Raw genomic sequence first — 27,207 nt, forward strand, 5'->3', positions numbered from 1 at the left:
TTTCTAATACAAGTGTGTTACTTGTTCCACATTTGATCAGTATTCTAAGTGAGAGCTCCCAGTAACGGTGCTTTAAAGGAGTGACTCCAGCAAGCACCTCCAGGCTCATGTTATGCGTTGAATGCATACAGCCAAGAGCAATACGCAAACAGCGATATTGAATTCGTTCCAATTTGATCAGGTGGCAATCAGCTGCTGAGAGGAAGCAGAAAGAGCCATACTCTAAAACAGAGAGAATAGTCGTTTTATATAGTTTGATGAGGTCTTCCGGATGAGCGCCCCACCAAGTTCCAGAGATAGAACGGAGAAAATTGATCCTTTTTCGGCATTTCTCTAACAAATAATCAATATGGGTTTTCCAGGTACACTTGGAATCAAACCAGATCCCAAGGTATTTAGAAGATAAAGATTGGTTTATGTCATCTTTCAACAGCTTTAGTTTCAGTTGAGCTGGGTACCGCTTCTTAGTAAACACTACCAATTGAGTTTTTTGCGGAGAGAACTCGATCCCTAAATGTCTGGCCCAAACAGTCAGGTTATTTAGGAAATTTTGCAATGGTCTTTGCAGGACATTTGCACATGAACCTCTTAGGGAGATCACGGCATCATCTGCAAGTTGTCTAAGCGTGCATTGTCCTTCCAAACAATTGTCAATATCTTTAACATAGAAATTGTAAAGCAAGGGACTTAAACATGAACCTTGGGGAAGGCCCATGTAGCTATTTCTGGAAGTTGTCAGAGTGCCGAGAGTAAAGTTCATATGTTTTACTGACAACAAATTGTACAAGAAATTATTGAAAATAACGGGTAATCCACTACTGTGCAAATTTTCCGACAGTACTTCTATGGAAACAGAATCAAAAGCGCCCTTAATATCCAAGAAAACTGAAGCCAGTTGCTCCTTGTGCGCATAGGCCAGCTGTATATCTGAAGAGAGCAACGCTAGACAGTCATTTGTTCCTTTACCTTTTCGAAAACCGAATTGAGAATTTGACAGTAATGCATTTTGCTCGACCCAATGGTCAATTCTTGAAAGGATCATTTTCTCCAATAATTTCCTCATGCAAGATAGCATGGCGATCGGTCGGTATGAATTGTGATTAGACGCTGGTTTCCCAGGCTTTTGAATAGCTATTACTTTGACCTGGCGCCATTCTGGGGGCACAATGTTGTACTCCATGAAACAGTTGTACAGGTCAAGTAATCGTCTTTTAGCGATATCTGGGAGGTTTTAAGAAGATTGAATTTGATATTATCGCATCCCGGAGAAGAGTTGTTTGATGAAAGAAGAGACATAGAAAGTTCCAGCATTGAGAATGGTCCACCCAAAGAACCGGGATCAGTGACTGATTCTCGAAATAGCGGTTCTGCTGGTACGGAATCTGGGCAGACCTTTTTTGCGAAGTTGAATATCCATCGATTGGAGTATTCTTCACTCTCATTGGTGGAAATGCGGTTCCGCATGTTGCGGGCCGTTTTCCAAAGTGTTGTCATTGAGGTTTCTCGTGATAGTCCCTCAACAAAACGTCGCCAGTAGCTACGTTTTTTAGCCTTGAGAAGATTTTTGAGCTTTCTTTCAAGCCTCAAATACTCTTCGAAAAGCTCAGACCTTCCGTGTTTACGGAAAGCCTTGAAGGCATCAGATTTCTCGGAATACAACTTAGTACATTCATCATCCCATCCAGGAGTGGCTGGTCTTCTTATGACAGATGTACTTGGAACGCGTCGTTTCTGAGCTTCTAGTGCGCTTTTATGAATCAATTCGGTAAGGAATCGATACTCATCCAGTGGAGGAAGAATATCAGTTGATTCAATACCAATTTTTACCGCCGATGCAAATTTTTGCCAGTCAATGTTTTTCGTGAGGTCGAAAGGAACATTAACTGGCACTGATCGTTGATAGCCGCTTTTGATTGTGGTGACTATCGGCATGTGGTCACTAACATGGGGATCTTGGATTACCTTCCACGTGCAATCTAATGATAGTGAATTAGAGCATAAAGACAGATCTATTCGACTTTCCTGACCTTGAGGTCCTATTCGAGTTACTTCGCCTGTGTTCAAAATATTCAAGTTGAAATCGTCGCACAAATCATAGAAAATAGGCGCTCTGTTATCGTCTCTAGTTTCGCCCCATGCAATACCATGTGCATTCATATCACCCAGTATTAAAACTGGGGATGATAAAAGAGAGACTGCGCTCCAAAGATGCCGACGATTAAGTGAGGCATTTGGGGAATATACACTGAAGCTATGCAAAGGTCTTTATTCTTTACATTTACTTGGCAAGCGACGATCTCTAAACCATTAACAGTCGGAATGGGAATTCTGTAGAAAGTGTGACATTTTTGATTCCCAAAAGAACGCCACCATAATGATCATTCCGATCTTGGCGAATAATGTTAAAATCGTGGAAGTTGATTTCATCTTCAGAAGAAAGCCATGTTTCACAGAGTGCAAATATATCGCAATCGGAGTTGCGAATTAAAACTTAAACACGTCCAATTTATGTTTCAGACTATGACAGTTCCACTGCAGCACAGTGATTGTATCTTGTATGGCCGTATTATCCATCGAAAGATACAAGTCCTGCAAGAAGGGCCATGAAACAGTCAATTGCTTCAGATAACTTTCAACTGTTGGAATAAAGAGGTCAATGATTGGCCTCAATGAATTCGGAATATTGAATAAGTTCAAAATACGATCCACAAGGTCCTTAAAGGATATCAATCCTCGCTTGGACGAGATTCTTTTCTTGGAAGTGCGAGTAGCAGTTTTCTGCTCAGAGATATTCCTTGACTGATGTTTCCTTGTAACATCAGTTTTAGGCAATGGCGGGAATGTCTTACTGCAACATGGGTCAAAAGGAGCAGTATAGACAGGTTGCTTCGGAATTTTAAATAATCCCCCATTACCATCAGATTTAGGCAAGCTTCTAGGGATGATTTTTGTTTTCTTACGGCGCAATCCCGGGGAAGACAGTTTCTTCCTCTTTTCGGGTACGTGTACCTCCGCAGAATCATCCATATCGGCTACGTCAGAGTCCGATTCGTCAATGGAAATGACATCATAAAAATCACTAACTTGAACGGCGGCTGAAACAGCAGCCGTTGCGTTGGCAGTTGCGGATGTGTCTTGCGACTTCACCATTTCTGCATACGACTGCTTAGAGCGCTGTACTAACGAACGCTTAACTTTTTGGGTGCGCTTTTTGTACACCGGGCATTCTTGCAAACCATGGGGAGGGTCCATGCCACAATAAGCGCACTTTGTAACTTGTTGTTGGCAGGACTCCTCCCTATGCTTTTCAAAACATTTGCCACAACGGGGCTTGTTGTCGCAAAACTCGGCAGTGTGCCCCAACTGTTTGCAGTCTCTCTGGGTACAAAAAGACGCACCGGAAACAACATATTTTCGATATCTACATATTTTGGGAGTATCGAACCGGCAAACGTTACTCGTAGCGAACCTGACTTCGAATATACTTTTTTACCATCTACCATGGCTGCTGAATGCAATTCCTTGCAGTCCAGAATATCCACGGTAGACCGCAGGGCATTCTTTAAACGGCCTTTTCCTGCAAGTACATCCTTGCAAGTCAGGCTCGCTGCGTTAATTACGCCTTCAATCCCAACCTCCCGCGAGGGGACATAAACCAAATATTCCACATTATAGTTCTGGTCTTTTGCGATAGCATTTGCATCCTGGAATGTAGCTGCGGTTACACGTAGTTTGTTCCGATTGATCTGATGAAAATCAGTTTTCGGAAAACGACGCGTCAAGTCACGTTTGATTCCTAAAAAATCAATACTTTTCACTTTCTGCCGAAAGTAAACAACCCAGGGACCAGGTGATGTGGCCTGGTAAAATCGCGTGCGAACGACATTGTCTTTGGGAGGCGTTTCGCCTCCACTCACTTCGTCCATGTATCAAAGATAAAAAAACTTAAATAAATTTATTCAAGAAAAAATATTTTGTGGACCAGGCTAATGCCCACTCTTTCTGCACTGTCCGATTCTTTCTATCGAGAAAAAGTGTACCCAACTCCACCGCATGCAAACAATACAAAGCGAATAGGTACTTAGCCGTTTTGTTTCTGCCTTTGTAGGTGCCTACGAACGTCGTCGTACGGGGATGGATGATGCTCTGTCCGAATGCTGATATTCACGGCGCTGTAATGATTACCGGTTGGTAATTTACCAATTACAGCCCGCTTCCTTCTGGTCGCCAGGAATTCACCTTGCGAAACTTCGGTGCCGTTTATTTGGCAACGTAAAAAAGCACTTAATCGAGTTCGCGTGAGAGATCCAAACTAAATGCGTCTGACTCGGTCCGATGCGACACAGGGAATGGAATGACGGCTTTGGCAGGTTTTGTTCTATTATTGTCAGGGGAGTTTTTATGACTGATTATGCTCAAATTCGGCCTAAACATTCTTTGCATATCAAAGAATATTGTGGCCAAATTTCATAAAATTTGGCCGACAAAAACCCCCCTGACAATAATAGAACAAAACCTGCCGAAGCCGTCTTTTCCCCTACTTCACTCTTCCATTTACTTCCGCCATATTCACTTTATCAACACATACGTATTTCGTTTTCTACTTGAAAACTTCTACAGTGTTTTGTTATCGACTCGATAACAAAACACTGAAGAAGTTTTCAAGTGGAAAACGAAATACGTATCTGTTGATACAGAAGTGAATATAGCGGAAGTAAATGGAAGAGCGAAGTATTTTAGATTAACAGATTTACAGCTTGTTATAAGACGAGTTTGCTCAATTCCATTTAATTCCACCACTTAATTGTACCTTTGACAGATACGTATTTCGACCTCAACAGTAAGGCCGTCTTCAGTGTCTCGTACTTGACTCGAAAGCTCAAAATAATTTTCTTATGATTTACAATCCTGCTTTATCACAGTTTTATAAAACTTTTGTATCATTTTGTAACATTTGTACCATTTTTGTGAGTAATTTAGTGTAAAGAAATATCGATAAAATCATTTAATTTCAGAGTTTAACGAATGGTTGGCCAGGTAGAATAAAGATGGCGACGATTTTGAAAGTGCCTAAAAAGTGGTCGGCGCATTTTGTTACCAAGGAAACAGTCAATACTTTATAGCCAAGGAGAATACTTTGAAGTCTTTTGTGTGTAAACTTTTTTTTGCAAGTCATCGTCATCGACATACGTCACCTTGCGACACAAACACTACGCAATTTTCATAAAATATTTTACAAATACATGTAAGCTCTCACTCTCGTTTTGAAAATCCTCTTGACACAAAGGTTGAGTTAGGGTGACCATATGATATACCTTGAATCCCATAATAATCACTCAACAGTTGAAACTCGAAACGGGTTATTCTGCACATCGCCACATTCAAATGCTGAAAGAATCTATTGCCATTTATCATTCAGCACATAGGATAGAGTAAGTAATAATAAAACCTTTTGAAACGGAACGAGAAGCAAAGCAACAAAATGGGCAGTTTAATCACAAACATAGTTGGTGGTTTAATGATGTACTAAGCTAATTAAGCTATGTCGAGTTCCTTGTAGTACGAATTTAAAACGTATCCTTGATATTAAGAAAATGGTATTAGATAAAATATATTACCATTTTCTTATTTTTGTATAATCATAATTTTTTTCACAATTCATTAAAATGTATATGCGCGAGATAGCGTATAATTGTATCCATCATGTACATCATACTAATGACACAAATTGAATTGTCTCAACTCGCGTCGCATCACGAGGACCCTCCTGGTGCAGTTATTTCGGTTTAGTGCCAGACCGCCAATATGTTGGTATGTCTAGTATCGCGCTTTTATTTAAATTATTTCGGTGGCCTTATTCGCAGGCTTGACTGTGAACCGTCAAAATACCCACCGGGATAGAAAATGGGAACATTTTTCGTGCTCAAATGAATCTTTCCGTAAAAGGCCATCAGTGTTAAATTGTATCAGTAAGAAACAACCAAACATAGAATAAATATTGTGTGACATTATAATAAGCGCATACAAGGGGAACTGTTTCGTTTTCTATCTCACTGAACATTATTTATCTTATAGCGAAACAATGAAATACAGCACCAATTTCATCGCTTATTTTTGCTGACATGCGTGCTCATTGCTGAAAAAATCACAAAAATAAGAAACAAATCAATTTTTTTTTCATTGATTTGTTTTTTATGGGATGAAGATAAAGACTCTGGAGCTATGAGATAAAGACTCTGTGTGTAAGTTTATAAAAGAATCAATTCAAGCGACAAACAAAATGATTGGGAATTAGAAAATATTTACATAATCCTATGTTCATTTATACACTCATCAACCATCACGGCTAGCAAAATTCTCGTCCAAATGTATTCCGGATCAAATCATAGTTGAATGCAATACAGACGCCAGTATGTTGAAAACACGTTCTAAACCTTGAATATTGCTTCCTGACCCATAATTGGTGCTACGATAGAAAAGTTACTATAGTGTGCAATCAATATAACATTTGGCAATAAAACGAACAGTTATCATTTGACCTGAACAAAGCCATTTTGATAATCAAAATAATCAAATTAAAGATGTTCTAAATAAATTATGCTTGTGGAGTTGAATTGTGCTAACCTTATGGTAACCCTATTGCGAATTGTCATTTTTTCTCTCAACTGACAACTGTTTGACAGCCTGCGCCATGTTGTTAAACACAAACGAACAAAAATCAATCGAAGCAGTCGCTGTGTACCCCTCTCAGTTTACGGTCGAACAAAATCTTTTCGGTCACAAGTGATCCGCGTTAATTTAGTGCTTGTTAATAGTGCCCTTATCCGACTAATAATGGCCACAAACGGTGGTGTGCCCGTTTATGACGCACCGCGATCCATCGGTATCAGGTATGGGCCGGATACGCGGCTCAATTGCTGTGTCGAGGGGTGTGTTTCCATGTACGGCGACATAGGCATAAGTTTTCACCGCTTCCCGACGATCAATACGGCTCGGGATGTCCTGCGTAGGGAACTGTGGGTCGAAGCGGCCGGCTTGCCGAACGACGCGAACGTCATCGATAATGCGCTCATTTGCGGAAGACACTTCGAAAAAGGTGAGGAAGTACTAGATCGTATGTTATGTTATGGGGGCAGGGGTTTTTCAAAATTTGCGTTCTATGTTTATAGGGAAACCATCACTTCCGAATGAAATTAGGGCTCCCAACTGGACTCCGAGTCTACAACTGAACACGTTGGTGGCGCCACGTTCCATAGAAAATGCGATTGGTGGCGGTGGCATGACAGGTAAATTAATGAGCATTTTGATTCGTTTTCCCTCCACCAGAAAAAAAAAGTTTGTGTGCACTGTGCATGCTTGAGTATTTATTTTGTTTATTTTTGCAGAAGTTTGGCATAAAACTACGTTCATTTTTTATAAGTCACATTATGGTTATTTTTGTACCTATGTCAGATAAATAAAATAGTATACTACGGGCTTTTTTAAATATAATTAATGATAAATGAAAATAGTGAATCTTTCGTATTGTTTAAGACTTCATATCTTCATCCATATATATATATTCTTTTATGAATTTATTTTGAAGTTTTTGTATATACTTAATATTTTGCTAATATATTTAAATGTTCAGGGTTGCCAATTTTTTAAAATAATATTTTCCAAAAATATGTCAATGTCTTCAAGATGTAAGCTCGAATTTCTATTGCTCATTATTAACATTAATGCTGTGTAAAGATTTGATGCCAATGCCTATTATTAGTTATGTTTTTATACAAAATTGGACGAGCTGATGATGTTTATTATTGGATATGTTTTATCCAAAATCAGGGGATAAAAATATTAGAATAATATTAATAATAATTAGAGGCCTGAATAAGAGAAACGCGGATAGAAAATATGACTCTGCCAACACTGCATTCAATTTTCTTCATCAAAGAACAACACATGAAAAGGAAGAAATGGTTTATGTGGATAAAATCTCACAACCCACGATTTTATGTGTCCACATCACATAACAATAGAATCCAATAAACAATGGAATTTCATTTCATAATCTATAAATGACTTGCATATATTATTGCAAACTAATGAAAAATACATTCAATTTTGTTTATTTAAAAATGGCATAAAATTGAATTTGGCCGTTTTCAGTATTTGAGCCAACATTTTGGCTGCTTGACAGGTCTTCTGCTCGATTGGCTGCTGTTTTTTGACGGTTCGATTGGCGGCACATACCTATTCGCGTTTCTCTTATTCAGGCCTCTAATAATAATTATCGGCAAAATATTTTTTAAATAGGTATTATGACTAAAATAATCACATTAGTAATTGAATAAAACTATTTTCAATCTACAGAACCATCATCATCGAACGTGCTAGTCCCCATAGCCTCCTTACCGCATAATAAAAACCAAGTCTCGATTTTACCCATAATGGGACCCCAGACTGTTCCGAAGGATATGAATCTACCGTAAGTTTGCAATGATCAGTAATTTAGTTCTGTTTCGGTTATCTAATTGTTAAAAAAAAATCTTCCCTTGTTTAGTGAGTATTGTCGACTTTGCTTAACCGAGAACGTGCAGTTGGTCTTCCCGAAGGACTCCAGAGTGTACGATCAACTGGCCACCAAAATCAGCGATCATCTGCGAATAACCGTAAGTGATATTACCTATTTTTAAAACATGGATGTGAGTGAACTAATGACAATTTTATAACATGTATATGTACCGAAAGGCCGAAGGCTATCTGCTTAGTCCAAAAACGATCTTGTTATAAATCCTCGAAGAACCATAGTGCTACATATCAATCGACTCAGCTTAACTAACTGATCAAATGTTTATCTGATCATTCCCCGAAGCCCAAATCTGACGTAATAATTTTTGTACAGTGCTGAAATTTGAGTCGATATCTCAATAGGGTTTCTCACCCCATTCCCGGCCTAACATGCGCACGACTGCATTATTTAATTGATATTTATGACTAGGGGCAACTTTTCTGAATTTTGTGGGCCGTGTAATATTGCGATGGGGTTCACCTCTGCTTCAAAAATAGTTATTCTTGCTAAACACCGCTTAAAAAATCTTTTATTTGGTTTAAATTAACATGGTGCAGCACTCATTTCAGTCATAGGCGATTGCTTATCCGGCATACCCCAAATCTCCTCGGCATACGCAATATTTTACTCAATCTCTCAACATCTTACTCTCATTCTCTCTCTCGGGACGATAGAAAATGCGACGTAAACAAAAATATGCACGTTCCACGACAACAAGATGCCAGATGGTATCATTCATAATCATTTTTATTTGGTTGAGAAGATATATTTACTCATCCAAATTTCTTCCAAACACTTAAAAACAATATCTTTTCCACCTCGAGAATCGAGAGAATTATAAATAACATGATAGCGTCAACGTATTATACAGTTTTCCTATTAACGATGAAGGATTATCTTCATACTAAAATAAGACTTATGGCCTTTTGGCAGCACTGTACAGCTAGAAGTTCTTAGGCCGAGGTGATTTTTTGTTCGGTTTGAGGATACATTTTTAAATGTATTCCAATATGTTTATATAAAATCTAGTGATACGAACAGTTACAAAAGATTGAAGTGCGTGAATTTAGCATTATTGTGTGGTGATAAACAGCCTGAAGCAATGGTTGTATCGAGCACTGTGACGATTTTCAGGTAGGTGTTTATTTGATGATACCGTTTTGTAAAAGTGGAAAGAATCACTCCGGCTCAGTGGTGTTGCAACGAAGAGCAAAAGTTTGAAGTCTACATTTTTATTTTCTATAATTGGATCGATTAGGAGTGAAATAAATGGTTGAAAAATATTGAGTATTGTGCGAGATAAATAGGAGACTTTTTTAAAATGATCAATCATAAACCTACGGCTACTAAACAGTATAAATCATTAGCTTTCTGTGCAGTGAGCCGGGAATGGGGTCCATAGGCCCAAGTAGTGATTTACCCTATAATTAAGCAAATGGTCTACCATTTTTTTTTTTCAAATGATCTATCATTGTTTTTTTTTCTATTATGCGATAGTTCTTAAAAGTTAGGTACTAAACAAATATTAAGAGGCACGTGTAATCCGACATGGCCGATTTGTGGTTTTATTGTATAATCACCATGGTAATAGATTCCTACAAGCATATTCAACGGGCTGTTGCTTTAGGGTGCGTTTGGACGAGATTTCACAGTTTACCGACTCTGGTCTCTGTTCACCTCCCGACTTGCGGTTGTTGACAACGATGAACTCGGTCTTGTGGTGGTCCAATTCAAGTTTAGCTTGAGCTGTTGAATGCATTTTTGACTCTTGCACTCCTCTTGTGTTGCATCGCTACTTCTGCCATGCTTATCACGCACTTGATGGTGTCAGCATTGCTCGGCATCGCACTTTTTGTGCGGAGTTAATCGGTTATGGAAACTTTCATGTTGTGCCGTGAGCAGTCAATCAAGCTCAAGCTCAAGCTATGGAAACTTTCATGTTGTGCCGAATAGGCATATGGCACTATACGCTGATGGTTTTCTCGGTTTAGACAATATGACAAGATTCTGCTTCTACCGAATTGTGGTAACTACTCTCGTTGAGGGATGTTTGTCTTGCTGGCCTGTCAAAGGCTGCATTACCGGGTAGAACAAAACAGCAAAAGAATTACAATTCTTACCATTAATATATGAATACAGTGACATCCCGATTTTGGAAACACCCGTTTTTGTCTACCCCCGATTTTGGCAACACCCGTTTTTGGCAACATTTTCTTCCCGATTTTGGTAACAACCTCGAATATATTTTTTTTATTACTTTTTAGAGCTAAAACCTTTTTATAAGTATGTAATAGGATAAATAATACCAAAAGTCCACTTGGCCATACTGTCACTCGTAGTGCGAGGTGCATATTGTGCTCATGGATCAATCATTGCCGCTTGAAATATTCCTGTGTTGAGTGCTAGGAGATCGACTAGTGCAAAGAGATTTGGTTTTATTGAGTCGAGTGTAGTTAACCCATACTCACACTATATTGGATACGCTTAACCAATGTGCAGAATGCAGATTTCCGTTACAATTTTCTAAAACAATGGAACGTCTTATGCCTTGCGTTCATTTTTCCATAATGTTAGCGAAAATTGTGCACATGACTTTACTCTTAACCACACCGACTTGTATCCGTCGGATCGATATTTGATTTATATAGTGAATTATGATAAAAACAAGCATTTTTGGAGAACTAAAATTTATACGAGATGTCAGATTGAAGTCAGCACTTCAATGGACTACAATAGAAACGTTTTTTTATCACAACAATTTTTTGTAAGGACGTAGCCGACGCTATTGTTAATTTTAAATATTATTTATTATTAAATTTGTATTATGAAATTGGCTAATTAGTAACAATATCGTTTAATTACCATTCTTGAGTTTGTTTCAATTTTGTTTGAACTACAATCCTTGTGTTATGAATAATACAGCAAAAATGACAATTATGATGCACGTGCATCATTCAAACACACTCCGCATACTTTTTAGTACATATTCTAAGTATTTAGCTTCAATCACGCAAACAAAAAAAAATTGAAATTTTGTATGAAATTTTTTCCCGTTTTGGGAACATCCCCATTTTGGTCATAAAATCCGGTCGTGTTGCCAAAATCGGGAAGGGACTGTATCTGAATAGCAGATATCTATAGAGGCCTGAATAAGAGAAACGCGGATAGAAAATATGACTCTGCCAACACTGCATTCAATTTTCTTCATCAAAGAACAACACATGAAAAGGAAGAAATGGTTTATGTGGATAAAATCTCACAACCCACGATTTTATGTGTCCACATCACATAACAATAGAATCCAATAAACAATGGAATTTCATTTCATAATCTATAAATGACTTGCATATATTATTGCAAACTAATGAAAAATACATTCAATTTTGTTTATTTAAAAATGGCATAAAATTGAATTTGGCCGTTTTCAGTATTTGAGCCAACATTTTGGCTGCTTGACAGGTCTTCTGCTCGATTGGCTGCTGTTTTTTGACGGTTCGATTGGCGGCACATACCTATTCGCGTTTCTCTTATTCAGGCCTCTACAGATATCTAGTTTTCCGCAAGCGGTAATGGCCGTCAGCTTACCTGTGGGTCAGTCTCTGATTTGACATATTTGTGAAGGTCAACCGCACTACAGTGACTACAATAACAGTGTCGTCAAGTGTCAGAATTGGAACAGAATCGTCTGTCTATCATTATAACAAATAAACGAGCCAGGTGCTCCTTTTGATTTACACTACCAAATCAACCAGACGTGTCTCAGTTTTGTTCTCCCGATATTCAGAGAAACCCCTTAGCATCGACTACTACCTAATTAGTGCAATACTGCAAACGGTCATCTATACAGTAAGAAGACTTGAATCCACTTTTCAGCACCTTCTTATTTACCACATTGATCAAAATGCTCGGAACGGTGGGTACAGTTGACCTCCTTCCCCTCATTCTTCTTCTTCTTCTTATTGGCATTACATGCCCAGACAGACCCGTCTCGCAGCTTTTTGCATTTGTATATCATGTAGTCCACCTTAGCCGTGCGGTAAGACGCGCGGCTACAAAGCAAGACCATGCTGAGGGTGACTGGGTTCGATTCCCGGTGCCGATCTAGGCAATTTTCGGATTAGAAATTGTCTCGACTTCCCTGGGCGTAAAAGTATCATCGTGTTAGCATCATGATATACGAATGCAAAAATGTTAACTTGGCTTAGAAACCTCGCAGTTAATAACTGTAGAAGTACTTAATGAACACTAATCTGCGAGGCGGCTCTGTCCCAGTGTGGGGATGTAATGCCAATAAAAAGAAGAAGAAGAATAGGCTTCCGATTCTCTTGAAGGGAGGCTTATGAGTAGCTTGGAAGGAGGCTTCCGAACCTCTTGAAAGCATTCTCCAGAGCCTCTTGAAGGGAGGCTTCCGAGCCTCTTGAAGGGAGGTTTCCAAGCCTCTTGAAAGGCTGACTTCGAGCCATTTAAAAGAAGGTTTCTGAGAATCTTGAAAGGACGCGTCTAAACCTCTTGAGCCTTTTGAAAGACAGTTTTCAAGCCACTTAAAAGGAGGCTTCTGAGCATCTTGAAAGGACGCGTCTAAGCCTCTTGAAAGTAGACTTCCGAGCTCCTTGAAGGAAGGCTTTTTAACCTCAATTCCTCTTGAATTGAGACTTCCAAGCCTCTTGAAAGGCTGCTTTCGAGCCACTTAAAAGAAGGCTTCTAAGCATTTAGAAAATACGCTTTTGAGCTTTTTGAAAAAAGAATTCCGAGCGTCTTGAAGAGTAGCTTCCGAGTCTCTTTGGAAAGGCTCCCGAGCTTCTTGAAAGGCGGCTTTCGAGCCACCTAAAACTAGGCTTCTGGGCATCTTGTTAGGACGCTTCTGAGCCTCTTGAAAGTAGGCTTCCGCGTATCTTGAAAACAAGTTTCCGAGCCTCTTAAAAGGCAAATTTCGAGCCACTTAAAAGGAGGATTCTGAGAATCTTGAAAGGACGAGTCTAAACCATGCTGAGGCGTGTCGTAGCGTAGTATCGTTGATTGGTCCCTATCTACCGCTATTGACACCTAGAGGCATGCCAGTGGAGTGTTAGGGTAAGCACCCAAATAAGACTCACATGGTACGATTGACATTTGGAGAAGCTGCTTCGGCGCCAAAGGGTGTCCTTCTTGCCCCGGGTTCCCTTACACTGTGCTGACAAGACAAAGTTTTCAATTAAAAAGATTACACAATTTTCAAAAATTTATCTGTAAGTTTTGGTTGGATTTGTAATATATCTGCCATTACGCATTGTTTTTTGAGGTACTCCCCGGGCCCAGCGAAGGTACCCCTAGGGGTACATATATCTCAGGTTGAGAACCGCTGGTATAGAACATATGATAAACGCCTTTGGAGAGAAATGAAACTATACGCATTGGGGTAAATAAGGGGGGGGGGGGGGCTAGGGGGCTTAGCCCTCCCTAGAAAAAAATTAGCCCCCCTAGGATTTGAAAAGTTAGTTAGCGTTGATATCAATTTTCAACATAGCAATTACTTGAATTACTTGAAAAGTTTGAAGACAAAAGGGTTATCTCCGATATTCATCCTATAATAATGAAATGAATGGAAGACAAATGAGCTTGTTTCTTATTTCTGAGAATGATTCCCATCGGAATCCGAGGAGGATTGTCAACAGAATCCGAGAAGAATTTTCATTGGAATCTCTAAAGAATTCCTTTCATCGAAGTATTTCAACTGTAATCCAGAAGCATTAACATTGCATTCTCAGGGTGTCTACTCATCTGTAAAAACGGTAAAAACAAAATTCCCTGATTTTTTCCAAGTTTTTTTTCCGGTATTTTACATTAATTTCCAGGCAAAAACAAACGTGCCATATATAGATTTTAGCAGCAAAAGATCAATTAAAAAAAGTTAATATTGTGAAAAATATTATTTTAAAGAATATTTTGGTGGCTTCACAAAACAATGTTGTAAATTACTTAAGAAATTCCTCCAGGAATTTCTTCGCAAGTTCACCCAGAAATTGCTTAAGCCATTCAATCAAAATTCCTCCAGGTATTCCTTTAAAAATTTCTCCATAGATTCCATCGGAAAATCCTCCGGATTTAATTTGAAAATTTCTTTGCTAAAACTTTAGAAAACATCTAAAGGAATTGTTTCGGAAATTCCTTTAGAGATGCATTTGGCGATTCCTTTACGATTTTTTTAAAGTTCCTTTAGGTGTTTGTTCGAAAATGTCTTGTGAAAATACCCCAGAAATACCTTTATAAAATACTTCGCAGATTTTTTCAAATATTGGTTAAGTTTTCTATCGGAAATCTCTTTGAATTTTATTTCAGCTGTTTTTTTAAAGACACTTAAGAAAACTTCTTAAGGAAATGTTCCGGAAATATGTTTGGGAATTTCTTCAGGAAATCCTTCAGAACTTCTTACGAAAACTCCTTCAGGAAATGTGTTGTGGGACCATGACGTTAGGCATAATACCTTCCTTATGTCGTGGGCTGTTTTTGGGACATATTATGCTTAACATCCTTTATGCCTAATGTACTCATGCCTAACGTCCTTATACCTGTTCGGGTGACCAACATCTAGTTTCTTCTAGTTTTTGACCAAAATCTAGTTTGCTTGGACCTAGCAGCCAAGGTATCGGTACTATAAGTGTTAAACGGCCAAGTTATAGCCTATTCAGATAACGCCATTTATGATCACAAATATTATGATAAACAACAACCTGATGCCATCTCCATACATTCAATTTTCCGCTTTAACATGATATTTATTACGATAAATAATCTAATCGTAATCTGAAAACAATTTCAATGGTTACAGCGCCACTAGCGTTCTATTACTGCTTTACTGTAAAAACTTTCGGAAAATGCTTCGGATATTTTTTTGAAATTCCTTCAGAAGTATCTTAAGGAAAACTTTAGAAAACATTTGGTGGAGTTTTTCCGGATATTTTGCTTTTAAGAATTCTTTGGAAATACTTCGAGAATACCTTTAGAAACTCCTTTGAAAAATTCATTCGGGAATCCTTCGACTATTCTTTCAAGAATTCCTTTAGCAAAAATCCTTCACAAATGACTACACACTTTTTTGACCCTTCCTTCGGAAGTGTCTATAATTTCACTTTGTATGCGTTACGCAGGCGTGTTATGTATTAATCTATCAATAAATCTCTTGAATTATGAAATAAAATGTATGCCAATTGAAATAAATTTACTTTAATATTGAAAATATAATTACAACAAGTGATATGATACGAAAATATGCTTATTTTTCGGATTTGTTTTAAAGAAACAATTGATTTTAATTGAGGAACAGATAGAAGCATGTACCACAAAACCTTCTCAGAAAAGCAAAAACGTAAAAATTTGAAGGGATTTCAAAAATTTCTTTTCTTTAGGAATTCCTCCAGAAATAATAACGATCCATTAACGTTCACTACATTTTCAGTAGTTTTGATTGGTATATTTATTCAAATATTTTTAAGGATTTTTTTTTCATCTTTTGAGAGAATTTCACTCATGATCACCGGGTGTTGCAAATAGGGTTTGGAGCTGTGATTGGGTGCTGAACTTCTTTCAGCAGGGTAGAAATCCGGTATGATATTGACCAGCTAAAGCTGAAATATATTTCATTTACAATAAATTCATGACACATTATCTTACACAGTACAATTTTTCAGTGCAATCACTGACTTTAACTCCTATTCCTAATCAGCAATCTTGTTTGGCTTCGGCTACGCCGGATCGGTTTGTTACAGGTTTATTTGTAATTTATGATGAACTTCTTAACTATTCTTTATTCCGGTTCACACAAAGCAACTTGTATTGTCGTTGGACTTTTAATCTTTGAACCACTCATGTTTCCAATTCTACTCTCATTGCCAGTCTATCCAAATATTATCAAAGCGTAGCAAGGGAAGGTTTCAACATTAACTAAATTTGGTCGAACCAAATGTTGCAAAATAACATCGCAACATATTGAAATTTCCCTGATTATGTCCGGAATTCCAGGTTTATTCTCGGTATGGAGAAATTCCCTGATAATTACAAGTTTTCCAGGTTTCTCCAGGTAGTAGACACCCTCGGTATCGTTGACGGATACCCTTGGGAATCTGTGGGGGATATCCTTCGTAATTCATGGAGGATTTGCTTCAGAATGCCTCGTTGATTTGCTTCAGAATTTCTCACGATTTGTTTCAAAATCCTTTGACGATTTGCTTCCGCATCCCTCGACTCACTAAGGAGTAATGAGTTCTTCGCATTGTTATTTACTAATTTAATGAACTTCGTCAACATGGGCCTGAGGTATGTTAGATCATATCATGAAATAATAAGAAAGTTTATTTGATTTGTATACACCCAATATTTTTTTACACGGTTGGTATTCTTTAATTTCCCGGTTTTGTTTTTTCACAGCTTTTTAAATACCACCTGAATTTTCTTTGATTTTTTTTCATGGCGTTAACTCATAGTTTCATAAGGTCATAATCGACTAAAACCCACCTGAACGGTTATAACCTTGTTCCTTCGATAGCTCCCGCTAGTTGAGGGGTAGCCAGCCGTCCATTGCTTGGGGTAGAATGGAAAATTGGCTTCAGCACGTAAGTCAATTCTCCTTCAGCATGCTTGACGAGATCCTTTCTCATGAATTGATGGCACTAAACACACATTGCACTTAAAACAATTTTATTCGCGCACAAACTAATTTATTTACGACGGACAATTAATATTTATTCTTAAATTACATCGGGTTTTTCTTAATACTAACAAGTTAAAAAATGTTGCCACACACGGAACACGACCTTTTCTGGCTCACGACCTTCTAGCACTGCCTGATATTTGTATAGGTAGTTATTAAAGAACCTCACGGCGATCGTATCCACTCTCCAATATAATCCGTATGGCTCAACTCCGACAGACATTCTCCCAGCTCTCCTTATCGAAGACTGATAACCGACGAGGCGTCGGCGACGAAGATCCACCAGTGCAGATCACTCTGCGTGATTTCATTTCATGGGCTAGGTAGAGGTGTACGTTGTTTTGATGACCAGTAAACGAAAGCGACAGTGATTCCATGGATGTAGTCTGAAGGGCCATCACCAGACATCCTCACCCACCCAGAAATAGCTGCATTTCTGAAATAGAAAGAACGGTCCTCTTCGACAGGAATGGGAAGGAAAGTTTGACGGGGTAACTATTGCAGCGTTGATGACTATTGTTGTTCCTGATCATCGATTGGAAGTAAACATATTTTCTCTACTGGCCGTTTGACATATTTGGATGCAGTCTTGAGTGTTACTACGCGTACCACTCCATCGATGCCCGGATGTACTTCGCTGATCCTTGCCAATTTCCATTTTGTAGGTGGAAGATTATCATCTACAATCACAACCAACTTACCAACCTCTACATTAACAGGTGAACGCCAACGTTTCGCACGCCCTTGCAGCTGTAGCAGATACTCCCGTCTCCACCGTTTCCAAAAAAGTTGTTGTTTCTGTTGGAGCTGCTGGTAATGATTCAATCGTTTCAGGGGAACATCCGTGAAGTCCTGCTCTGGTAAAGCATTAAGTGACGATCCTACCAAGTAGTGTGTTGGTGTAATGGCTTCAAGATAGTTTGGGTCAGCTGACATTGGAGTTATGGGTCTCGAATTCAAGCATCCTTCCACTTGAACAAGTAGCGTACTCATATCTTCTATCGAAATAGGTTCATCCCCTATAACGCGCAAGATGTGATGTTTGGCGGAACGGACTGCTGCCTCCCATAGTCCGCCAAAATGTGGTCCACTTGGCGGGCTGAACTTCCATCGTATTTCATGGTTGGCGCATTCTTTGATCACCTTCTCCTGGTGTCGCTTATCCCGTAGCATCGTGAATAGCTCTTGCAGCTTGTTTCGAGCACCGACAAAATTGGTCCCATTGTCGGACCAGATCTCGCAGACTGGTCCCCTGCGTGATATGAATCGGCTCAGTGCCTGGATAAATCGTCCCGTAGAGAGGTCAGACACGAGTTCCAAGTGAACTGCCTTGGTGCCCATACATACAAACAAGCAAACGTATGCTTTCACAGCTGTACGTCGTGGTCCTGGTCTTACATAAACAGGACCAAAATAATCAATCCCGGTTCTCGAGAAGGGGCGAGCGACTGTTACTCGTGCTGATGGTAATTCACCCATAAATTGTCGTATCGGCTTTGGTTTCATCCTGAAGCACCTCTGACACTGATGAACTATGTGCCGCGCTACATTTCTTCCTCCCAAAGGCCAGAAACGAAGTCTAACTACACTCAAGAGCAGTTGCGGTCCCGCGTGCAGCAATCGTAGGTGGTAGTTTTGTAAAACCAACCGTGTGAAGTAATGGCGAGCCGGTAATACTGCGGGGTGTTTTGTATCTTCTGATTCATTCGAGTGCCTCAGCCGTCCACCTACACGAAGTATATGATCTCTGTCTAAAAGTGGGTTGAACTAACGCAATGGTGATTTCACAGCTACATTTTCTTGCAGATAGCGCCTTCAATTCATCCGGAAAAGCTTCTCTTTGTACCCGACGAATTAAAACATTTTCTGCTTCTTTTAGCTCTGCAGCCGTAAGGAATCCAGAAGTGCGATCTTTGCGGGGAATGCGAAGCAGTTTGATAAGCCGCAACCAGATAGCCGTTCGACGAACCATGTCTGAATATGACGAGAATTTTGCAAAATAAAAATCGTTGAATTCTTGTACAACTGAAGAGACGTTCACTATCACCGACTGACGACGTTCCTTATCTAAAATCTCGTTCTCTGATATGTTTCCTGCATTCGGCCAATGCTCTGAATCCTTTTTTAGCCAGTCTGGTCCATTCCACCAGAAGTAATTGCCAACTATCTCCTGTGGTGTAATACCTCTAGAAATTAGATCGGCCGGGTTTTGAGTTCCAGGGACATGTTGCCATCGGAAATTATTCGTGATGGTTTGAATTTTCGAAACTCTATTCGCGACAAACACATTCCATGTCATCGGAATTGATCCAACCCAGCAGAGTACGCACGTGGAATCGGTCCAAAAGTATGCGTTTAATGGAATGTTCAACGCTTCTCGAACAATTTTAAACAATTGCGCAACTAAGAGGGCTCCACAGAGTTCCAGTCTCGGTATCGTTTGAATCCTAATCGGTGCCACTCGTGACTTCGAGCTCAGCAGACGAACCATCACCTCTCCCTTTGAATCCCAGCTTCGAAGATAGACACAACCACCGTAAGCCTTGGTAGATGCGTCCGAGAAACAGTGCATTTCCACTGACGTAGCGTTGGGAATGACCACACATCTCGCCAGTTTTATTGAGCTAAGAACTGGTAATTGCTCCTCGAATTTCCTCCAACTCTCACCCACCGTGAACGGTAATGGTTGGTCCCAATCCAGACGCTTTCCGTTAGTATCTAACAATGTCCACAACTGTTGCATGAACACCTTTGCCGTAGTAATTGTTGCACCAAACCAACCATGAGGATCAAAAATTGATGCAATCTTCGAAAGTACATTCCGCTTAGTGATTGTTTGCTCTGAATCTGTCTCAGGAATATTGAACTTTAACATGAATTCATCTGTTGTTGGCAGCCAAGTTAATCCGAGAGTTTTCACTGAAGAGCTGCGATCTAGGTTGATTCCATCAACGTTTGGAATGGCCAAACTTTTCTCCTCCACGCCGTGCAAGACCTCTGCACGGTTGCAAGCCCATTTCCTAAGTAGGAATCCACAACTAGACATTATGCTATCGAGATCGGTTCGCATTTTAATCGCTGAGTCTATGTTGTCAGTACCCGTTATCACATCGTCCATGTAGACGTCTTCGCATACAACTTTCGCTGCGAGTGGAAACCGTACCCTCTCATCTATTGCCAGCTGCTTCAACGTCCGTGTGGCTAGAAATGGAGCTGGTTTAGTTCCATATGTTACAGTGTTCAGCTCGAACGTTGAAATTTCTGCAGTTGGGTTTGAACGCCAAAGGATGCATTGTAGAGCCCTGTCCTCCGGGCAGATATCTATCTGACGGAACATCTTTTCAACGTCAGCCACCAACATTATCTGCTTCACGCGGCATCGAAATATCAGAGAACGCAAATCTTGTTGTAATACTGGTCCACACAGCAAAACGTCATTCAGCGATACGCCTGAAGAAGTTTTGCAGCTCGCGTCGAACACCACGCGTACCTTGGTGGTTATGCTTTCTTCTTTGATCACTGGGTGATGTGGAAGGTAGCACCGTTTGACGGAACCTAGATCATTGATCTTACGCATGTGTCCCAACTGTTCGTATTCCTCCATGAATGCTGTATATTGTGATCGAAGGTGGCTATCCCTTGCCAGCCTTCGTTCAGTGCCAAGAAGACGTCTAACAGCGATGTCTCGTGACTCACCTAGTCGAGACAGTGCATCTTCTTTCTTTGGTAGAGCAACAGAGTACCGCCCTTCTGCATCACGTTGAACCGAATGTGTATACAATGCTTCGCATCGTGCTTCCTCCGGCGAATAGTAGATAACTGGCAAGTCAACTTCCTCACAGGACCAAAATCTAGCTACCAGGGCATCCAACCCGTCTACCGCCGAAACATTGCAATTTATATGTGGAGATTCATTCAAATCTGTGCATCCACCGCAAACCACCCAGCCGAAAACAGACTCGTTCAAGGCTGGTAGATGGTCACCCAACGAAAGCCTTTGACCACTTTCGAAAAAATCGAAGAAATGTTCAATTCCAAGCACTAAATCCACATCCTTAGACATGGCGAACGTCGGATCTGCTAATATTACACCATCTGGAATGGTCCAACCAGTGGTGTTTATCGCCGACGTCGGTAGGTTGACTGTAACCTTTGGAAGTACCAAAAACCGCATTCTCCTTGAAAAGCTTGAGACTCTCGAACAAACCGTAGCTTGAATCTGCTGCTTCACTTTTGTTGCTGCTTGAGCGATCCCAGACACCGATATATCAACCTTATTTCTCGTTACTCGTAGCCGCTGACTCAATCGTTCTGAAATGAAATTGCTCTCCGAGCCTGAATCTAAGAGAGCCCGTGCCGGAAGCCGATTCCCGTTGTTGTCCTCTACAATGATGATAGCAGTTGCCAACAGTACTTGGGTTGAGAATTGCTGGACCGCACTAGCGACTACTGTTTCAGTTGTATCCTTGACCTGTGAGAATTTTGAACCTTGACTTTCTTCCCTGGAAATATTGTCCCGTTTAGATCCCGCAACCTTTGCGGTGTCCTTCCCTGCCTTGAAGCATAATAGTGTATGATGCCGTTTTCTGCAGTGCTTACAAGAAAACTTCGATTGACACTCTTTTGCCACGTGTCCAGGCTTCAGACAATTGCGACATAACAAGTTTGCGCGTAGCAAAGACTCTCTATCCGACACTGTCATCCTTTGAAATACTGAACACAAATGTAGCTGGTGAATTCCAGAGCAGGCTGCGCAACGTCCATCTGTTGCTTGCACTGTGCTGTAACTGGTCTTCAGCAATGAGGGCCTTGGTTTCTGCTGTTGCTGACTGGTACTCCTAGTATCAACCGAACGCGTTGGTAGTGATTCAAGTACATGAGTGCGTCTCTGAAGAAACTCTAGCATGTCTTTCAGAGCATCCTGCTCCTTGCTGGCCGAAAACTCTTCCCAGCCTCGCCGGGTTACTGGATCGAGTCGAACACACAAAATGTTTACCAGAAGCAAATCCTTGTAGTCGGCCGGTTGCACTATTTGGTCCAAAGTCTGCACGATTCTCTCGAAACCCTCAACGAGAGCATGAAGCTCGATTGCGGATTCCTTTGTCAAAGTTGGAAGCTTAAACAGCGATTGAACCTGACGCTTTTTCAACTGCTTACTATTGTTGTACCTTCGTAGAAGTAAGTCCCAAGCTACTTGGTAGTTCCCCTTGGTAATTTGCAGAGGGTCGATAAGGCTTTTGGGTTCACCTTGTAAACAGCCCTTCAAATAGTGTAGTTTTTCTACTTCTGGGAGGTCCTTCCGCCAATGTATGAGTGACGTGAACAAATCACGAAAACTCAACCACTCGTCCACATCCCCTGCAAACGTCTGCAGTTTAATCTGCGGTAAACGAACATGGTCGACGAACTCGCCTTGCATCGTCATGTTCTCCGGATGTACAGATTGATTCAATGGGTCCTGGCGTTCCTTAAGTTGCTCCATTAGAAACGATTTAGCGGCGTAGTAACGATCGCTAAATTCTACTCGCTCCTTTTCGTATGTACAATCTTCCTCAGTAAAATCGTCATGGGATTTGATGTCGATGAGAGTTTCACTGAAGGTTTCATACAAACCATCGAGCATATTCAAACGAACTTCAACATCACTTGTTGTAGCATGGTCCTCAAAACCATCAATAAACCGCTGGATGTCCATTAGGGATGATTGCGCGTCCTTCAGTTGAGTTTTAAGCCGCTTCAGCGACGGTGCCCTCTTGTCCACTGCTGTTGATTTAGGCATCGTGTCTCGTTGTAGTGTTGTAATTATAGAAGAAATACGAGGATGTAGTTTTCTGCGTTGGGGCCTAGCTTCGCTAGACATATACCAGCTTTTACCTGTGGAAACAGCAAGCTGTGCCTTCCCAAACGCACAGTCCTATCAAGAACAATAGCCGCAAATCGCCCCAACGCAGCACCAACTTGGCATCGATAATTAACGTGAGTGAAGAGGGTAAAACGAGCATATAGTATCCAAAGTGAACGCTTCGGCTGGACATATACCGTGGTATCTTACCTTAACGAACCTACGGTTTGCCTGGCCAGCGACGCGATCGACTAATAATCCAATGCAGCTCGAAACTCAACCAGTCATTCACAGCAACGACACAATATGAGTGTAGGAACGAGACGAAGAGGTACAAAACGCATAGGTGTAATATCAAAAGAAGTGGGCCTCGGCAGGCCATATACTGTTAAGTTTACCTGAGGAAACTAACAGCGGTTCCAACATCAACAAAAATTTAAGCCGACACGCCGTAGGCGTATAGGGATGCGTTGCAAAATGAGTCGAGTCGAAGAGGATAAATTCATTTAATGTGTATATTTCTGAAAAAGCTTCGGCAGACATATACTGCCTTATGTCACTCACCCGAGGGAACTTGTTATCGCACGGCCTCTTCCTCGATTTTTTCTCGATGTAATAGTGGGTGTTGAAAAATACTCGTTGGTAGCAGCACGATGGCGTTATTTTTAAGTAAAGTCGCTACCGTCCGTAGTGATTTAGGTCCAGTCCTTATGAGCCCCCTTTATGGTCCAAATCGAAGGCTTCGCAATAAACCGGGTTTTCCAACAAATTTTGTTGGAGATTAGTTAGACTAATCTCGGGTTAGCCTATGCTGATAATCCACTAATTCCGTGTGGGTAGAACCTCGTTGATCGTCGTCGTAGAAAGAGTCAGAAATGGTCGAATGGCGGTGTTAGTTGGTTGCAATAAACACTCCGGCAAGACATATACTGCACTATAAAATTTTACCTGGTAAAAGGTGTCCAACGCTGGTCAGTATATGCTGCATTCGACCACGATGCAAACCGAAGACGATCCAAGTTGTTCCAGGGTGATAACCAGACCAATTATTCGATCCAATAAAATCCAGAGCAGTTAGCGAATAAATTGATGAACGGGAGCAACAATAATTCAATTATCCAATTGTGTCTCAGAAGCAATGGCGCAATCGTGTTGTTTCTTCGGAGGTTTTGTTCCATAAGCGCAATGGCAGATTATGGCGCCAATTTTTGAAGCTCTTCGTCCTACACCAGAATCCTTGGTCCATGGATCCGGTTCGAATGACCAAAATGAACGGTTATAACCTTGTTCCTTCGATAGCTCCCGCTAGTTGAGGGGTAGCCAGCCGTCCATTGCTTGGGGTAGAATGGAAAATTGGCTTCAGCACGTAAGTCAATTCTCCTTCAGCATGCTTGACGAGATCCTTTCTCATGAATTGATGGCACTAAACACACATTGCACTTAAAACAATTTTATTCGCGCACAAACTAATTTATTTACGACGGACAATTAATATTTATTCTTAAATTACATCGGGTTTTTCTTAATACTAACAAGTTAAAAAATGTTGCCACACACGGAACACGACCTTTTCTGGCTCACGACCTTCTAGCACTGCCTGATATTTGTATAGGTAGTTATTAAAGAACCTCACGGCGATCGTATCCACTCTCCAATATAATCCGTATGGCTCAACTCCGACAGACATTCTCCCAGCTCTCCTTATCGAAGACTGATAACCGACGAGGCGTCGGCGACGAAGATCCACCAGTGCAGATCACTCTGCGTGATTTCATTTCATGGGCTAGGTAGAGGTGTACGTTGTTTTGATGACCAGTAAACGAAAGCGACAGTGATTCCATGGATGTAGTCTGAAGGGCCATCACCAGACACCACCCGTGTAAAAAAAGAAGTGGGTGTATACTAGAGTGATTCAAATTTTGACTTTTTTGCTCCCCTATACTTAAACGATGGCATTTACTATTTTAATAATCGTCCTAAATTTTTACCTAATTTGGATGTAATTTGACTGAGCACAAGCAATTTCCTTCCCCTCGGATATGTTACCTTGCCGCGGTGGGTCGGCTTACGCCATTAGCACTGATATGGCAACCAAAGACATATCCTGTCGTGGTGGTATCACATGTTGACTATTTTTATTTGGTGCCGCGTTACATATCTGGCATTGACGCACTAATTTACGGCATTTGCATGTGATCCAACGGATCTCGTGTCTTGGAGCCTTGAATGGTAGTGCAGCCAGGCAGAGGCCTTTTTCATCAGTGATAATGATGTGAGTTCTCTTCTTTTCGGCAATACTTTTCTGATGCGATCCCTGTGACCATGAGTCGTAGCCACGCTTACATTTAGCTAGCTAGGCATTTATTTAAAAAAACAAAGTATTCAAGACATTCGTAAGGAATCGACTGCTGGATTCACTGAGTAGAAGTTTTTTCAAAACTAGGAACGTGGTGCCAGTTTTATTTTGTTATGCCTCACTTCGAAGAGCAATAATAAAAAATACCGCAAATTATAATGATGGTATATGAACAATCTTATGACGGCTTCATTCACGATAATTTTTACTTATAGTAGGGAATAGGCGTGATGAAGCTTTACTTTACCACCGAAAAGTGAATCCTATAGCTGACTCATAACTGATCATTAGTACATGATAATGACAGTTAGTTAGGAAACGATCAAGCTACTTATCAGAACATAATAATAGTAATACCTTGACAAAGGAATAACAATAAATTAGACTAAATGCACGAATAGTTTCCACTTTTTACAAGACATAATCTACATTGTGTTTGATAATATTGACACAGGATGAACCAGTAACTTAGGCAAACAAAGTAATTCAAGGAACGCATACTTCATACCTTATGACCATAAAGACAAGAATGACATCGTACAGATCAATCTATATGATTCGGCAATTGAGCCTCCAAAATAAACGAAAGACTAAAAAAAATCTATATGATTAGGAATGAGATAATGGGAGAGAATATCTATCAGAGTTGTAAATGTAATGTCTTTTGAGCCAGTTCAACAGTGTCTTAATGGACGACGTGATCCTTGTACGGCTGGAAAACTGCTTCAAAAGTTATTAACTTGTCATTTTTTATAAATCGGGGATTGAACACTTTCTTATGCTTGATAGAAAAAAAAAACTTCCGGCTCAGTTTCTTCGATGAAGCATTGGGCAACATGTTCCATGTGAGTTGAAAAAACTGCTTCGGTCGATTTCGAGCGCGTACAATGACAATAGACGTCTAAATAACATAAAAACTGACAAAATGGTTTGACTCTGACAAGAAAATGACAAAAATGACTTTAAACTATAACGATGTTAGTTAGCATGAGACCTGTCTGAATATTTATGAACGTAATTCCCTCTGATTCAGTTGCAACAGCGTCTTCTTGGACGACATGTTCCGTGTACGGCTGGCAAACTGCTTAGAAAGGAATTATGCAACGGTATCATCAAAGGCCTGGTGCAGAGGTTTCTACTCTATTTAGAGTCCCGCCAGTAAACCTTAAAAAAAAAAAACAAAAAAAAAAAAATTTGACTGAGCACAAGCAATTTGAAGCTTGTATGAAAATTACTATGAAAACAGCAACTTTTGTGAAAAACCGTTCCCCATCATTGCCCATTAATCTCTAAAAATGTATGAATACGTTAGCAATATAGGAAATTTAACAAGGGAAAATGTCGTCGTTGTTGCTAAACGATTTGATACTGGCAACAAAAGTTATTAGGGAAATACTGAATTGTGGGAAATTCAATTTAACACGTAAAAGAATAACATCAATATCAATAATGAGCATTTTTGTTTTCTTTATAATTTTGCTCGCAAAAGTCAGATTGCTTCGCAACAACAACTGTCTTTCAGCTTAGGACCTATTCTATGATAGCGAAGCGTTAAACATATTCAAATAGATTCCGGGCTGCTTCACGAAATGATCCTATACATAAGTGGCAATTCTCATAGTAATTTTCATATAACTTTCAAATGGCACGTGCACAATCAAATTACATCCAAATCAGCTTAAAATTTGAGAGGACTATAAAAATAACAAAAACAATCGTTTAAGCACAGGGGAGCGAAAAAGTCATAATTTGAATCACTCTAGTGTATACAC

At 40.1% G+C, this 27,207-nt stretch overlaps 1 protein-coding gene across 1 annotated transcript in view; it reads left to right on the forward strand.

Annotated features, from left to right (window-relative positions):
• The first annotated feature begins 6,683 nt into the window (after positions 1-6,683).
• Positions 6,684-27,207, forward strand: part of LOC134223226 (uncharacterized) — a 29,418-nt gene continuing 8,894 nt past the window's right edge. The window contains exons 1-4 of the mRNA XM_062702378.1: positions 6,684-7,096; positions 7,170-7,286; positions 8,356-8,470; positions 8,546-8,654. Of these exons, the coding sequence (XP_062558362.1) occupies positions 6,835-7,096; positions 7,170-7,286; positions 8,356-8,470; positions 8,546-8,654 (603 nt within the window). The 5' untranslated portion in view covers positions 6,684-6,834. The remainder of the gene's footprint in view (positions 7,097-7,169; positions 7,287-8,355; positions 8,471-8,545; positions 8,655-27,207) is intronic.

This window comes from Armigeres subalbatus, chromosome 1 (assembly GCF_024139115.2).
Source record: "Armigeres subalbatus isolate Guangzhou_Male chromosome 1, GZ_Asu_2, whole genome shotgun sequence".
Taxonomy (NCBI): domain Eukaryota; kingdom Metazoa; phylum Arthropoda; class Insecta; order Diptera; family Culicidae; genus Armigeres; species Armigeres subalbatus.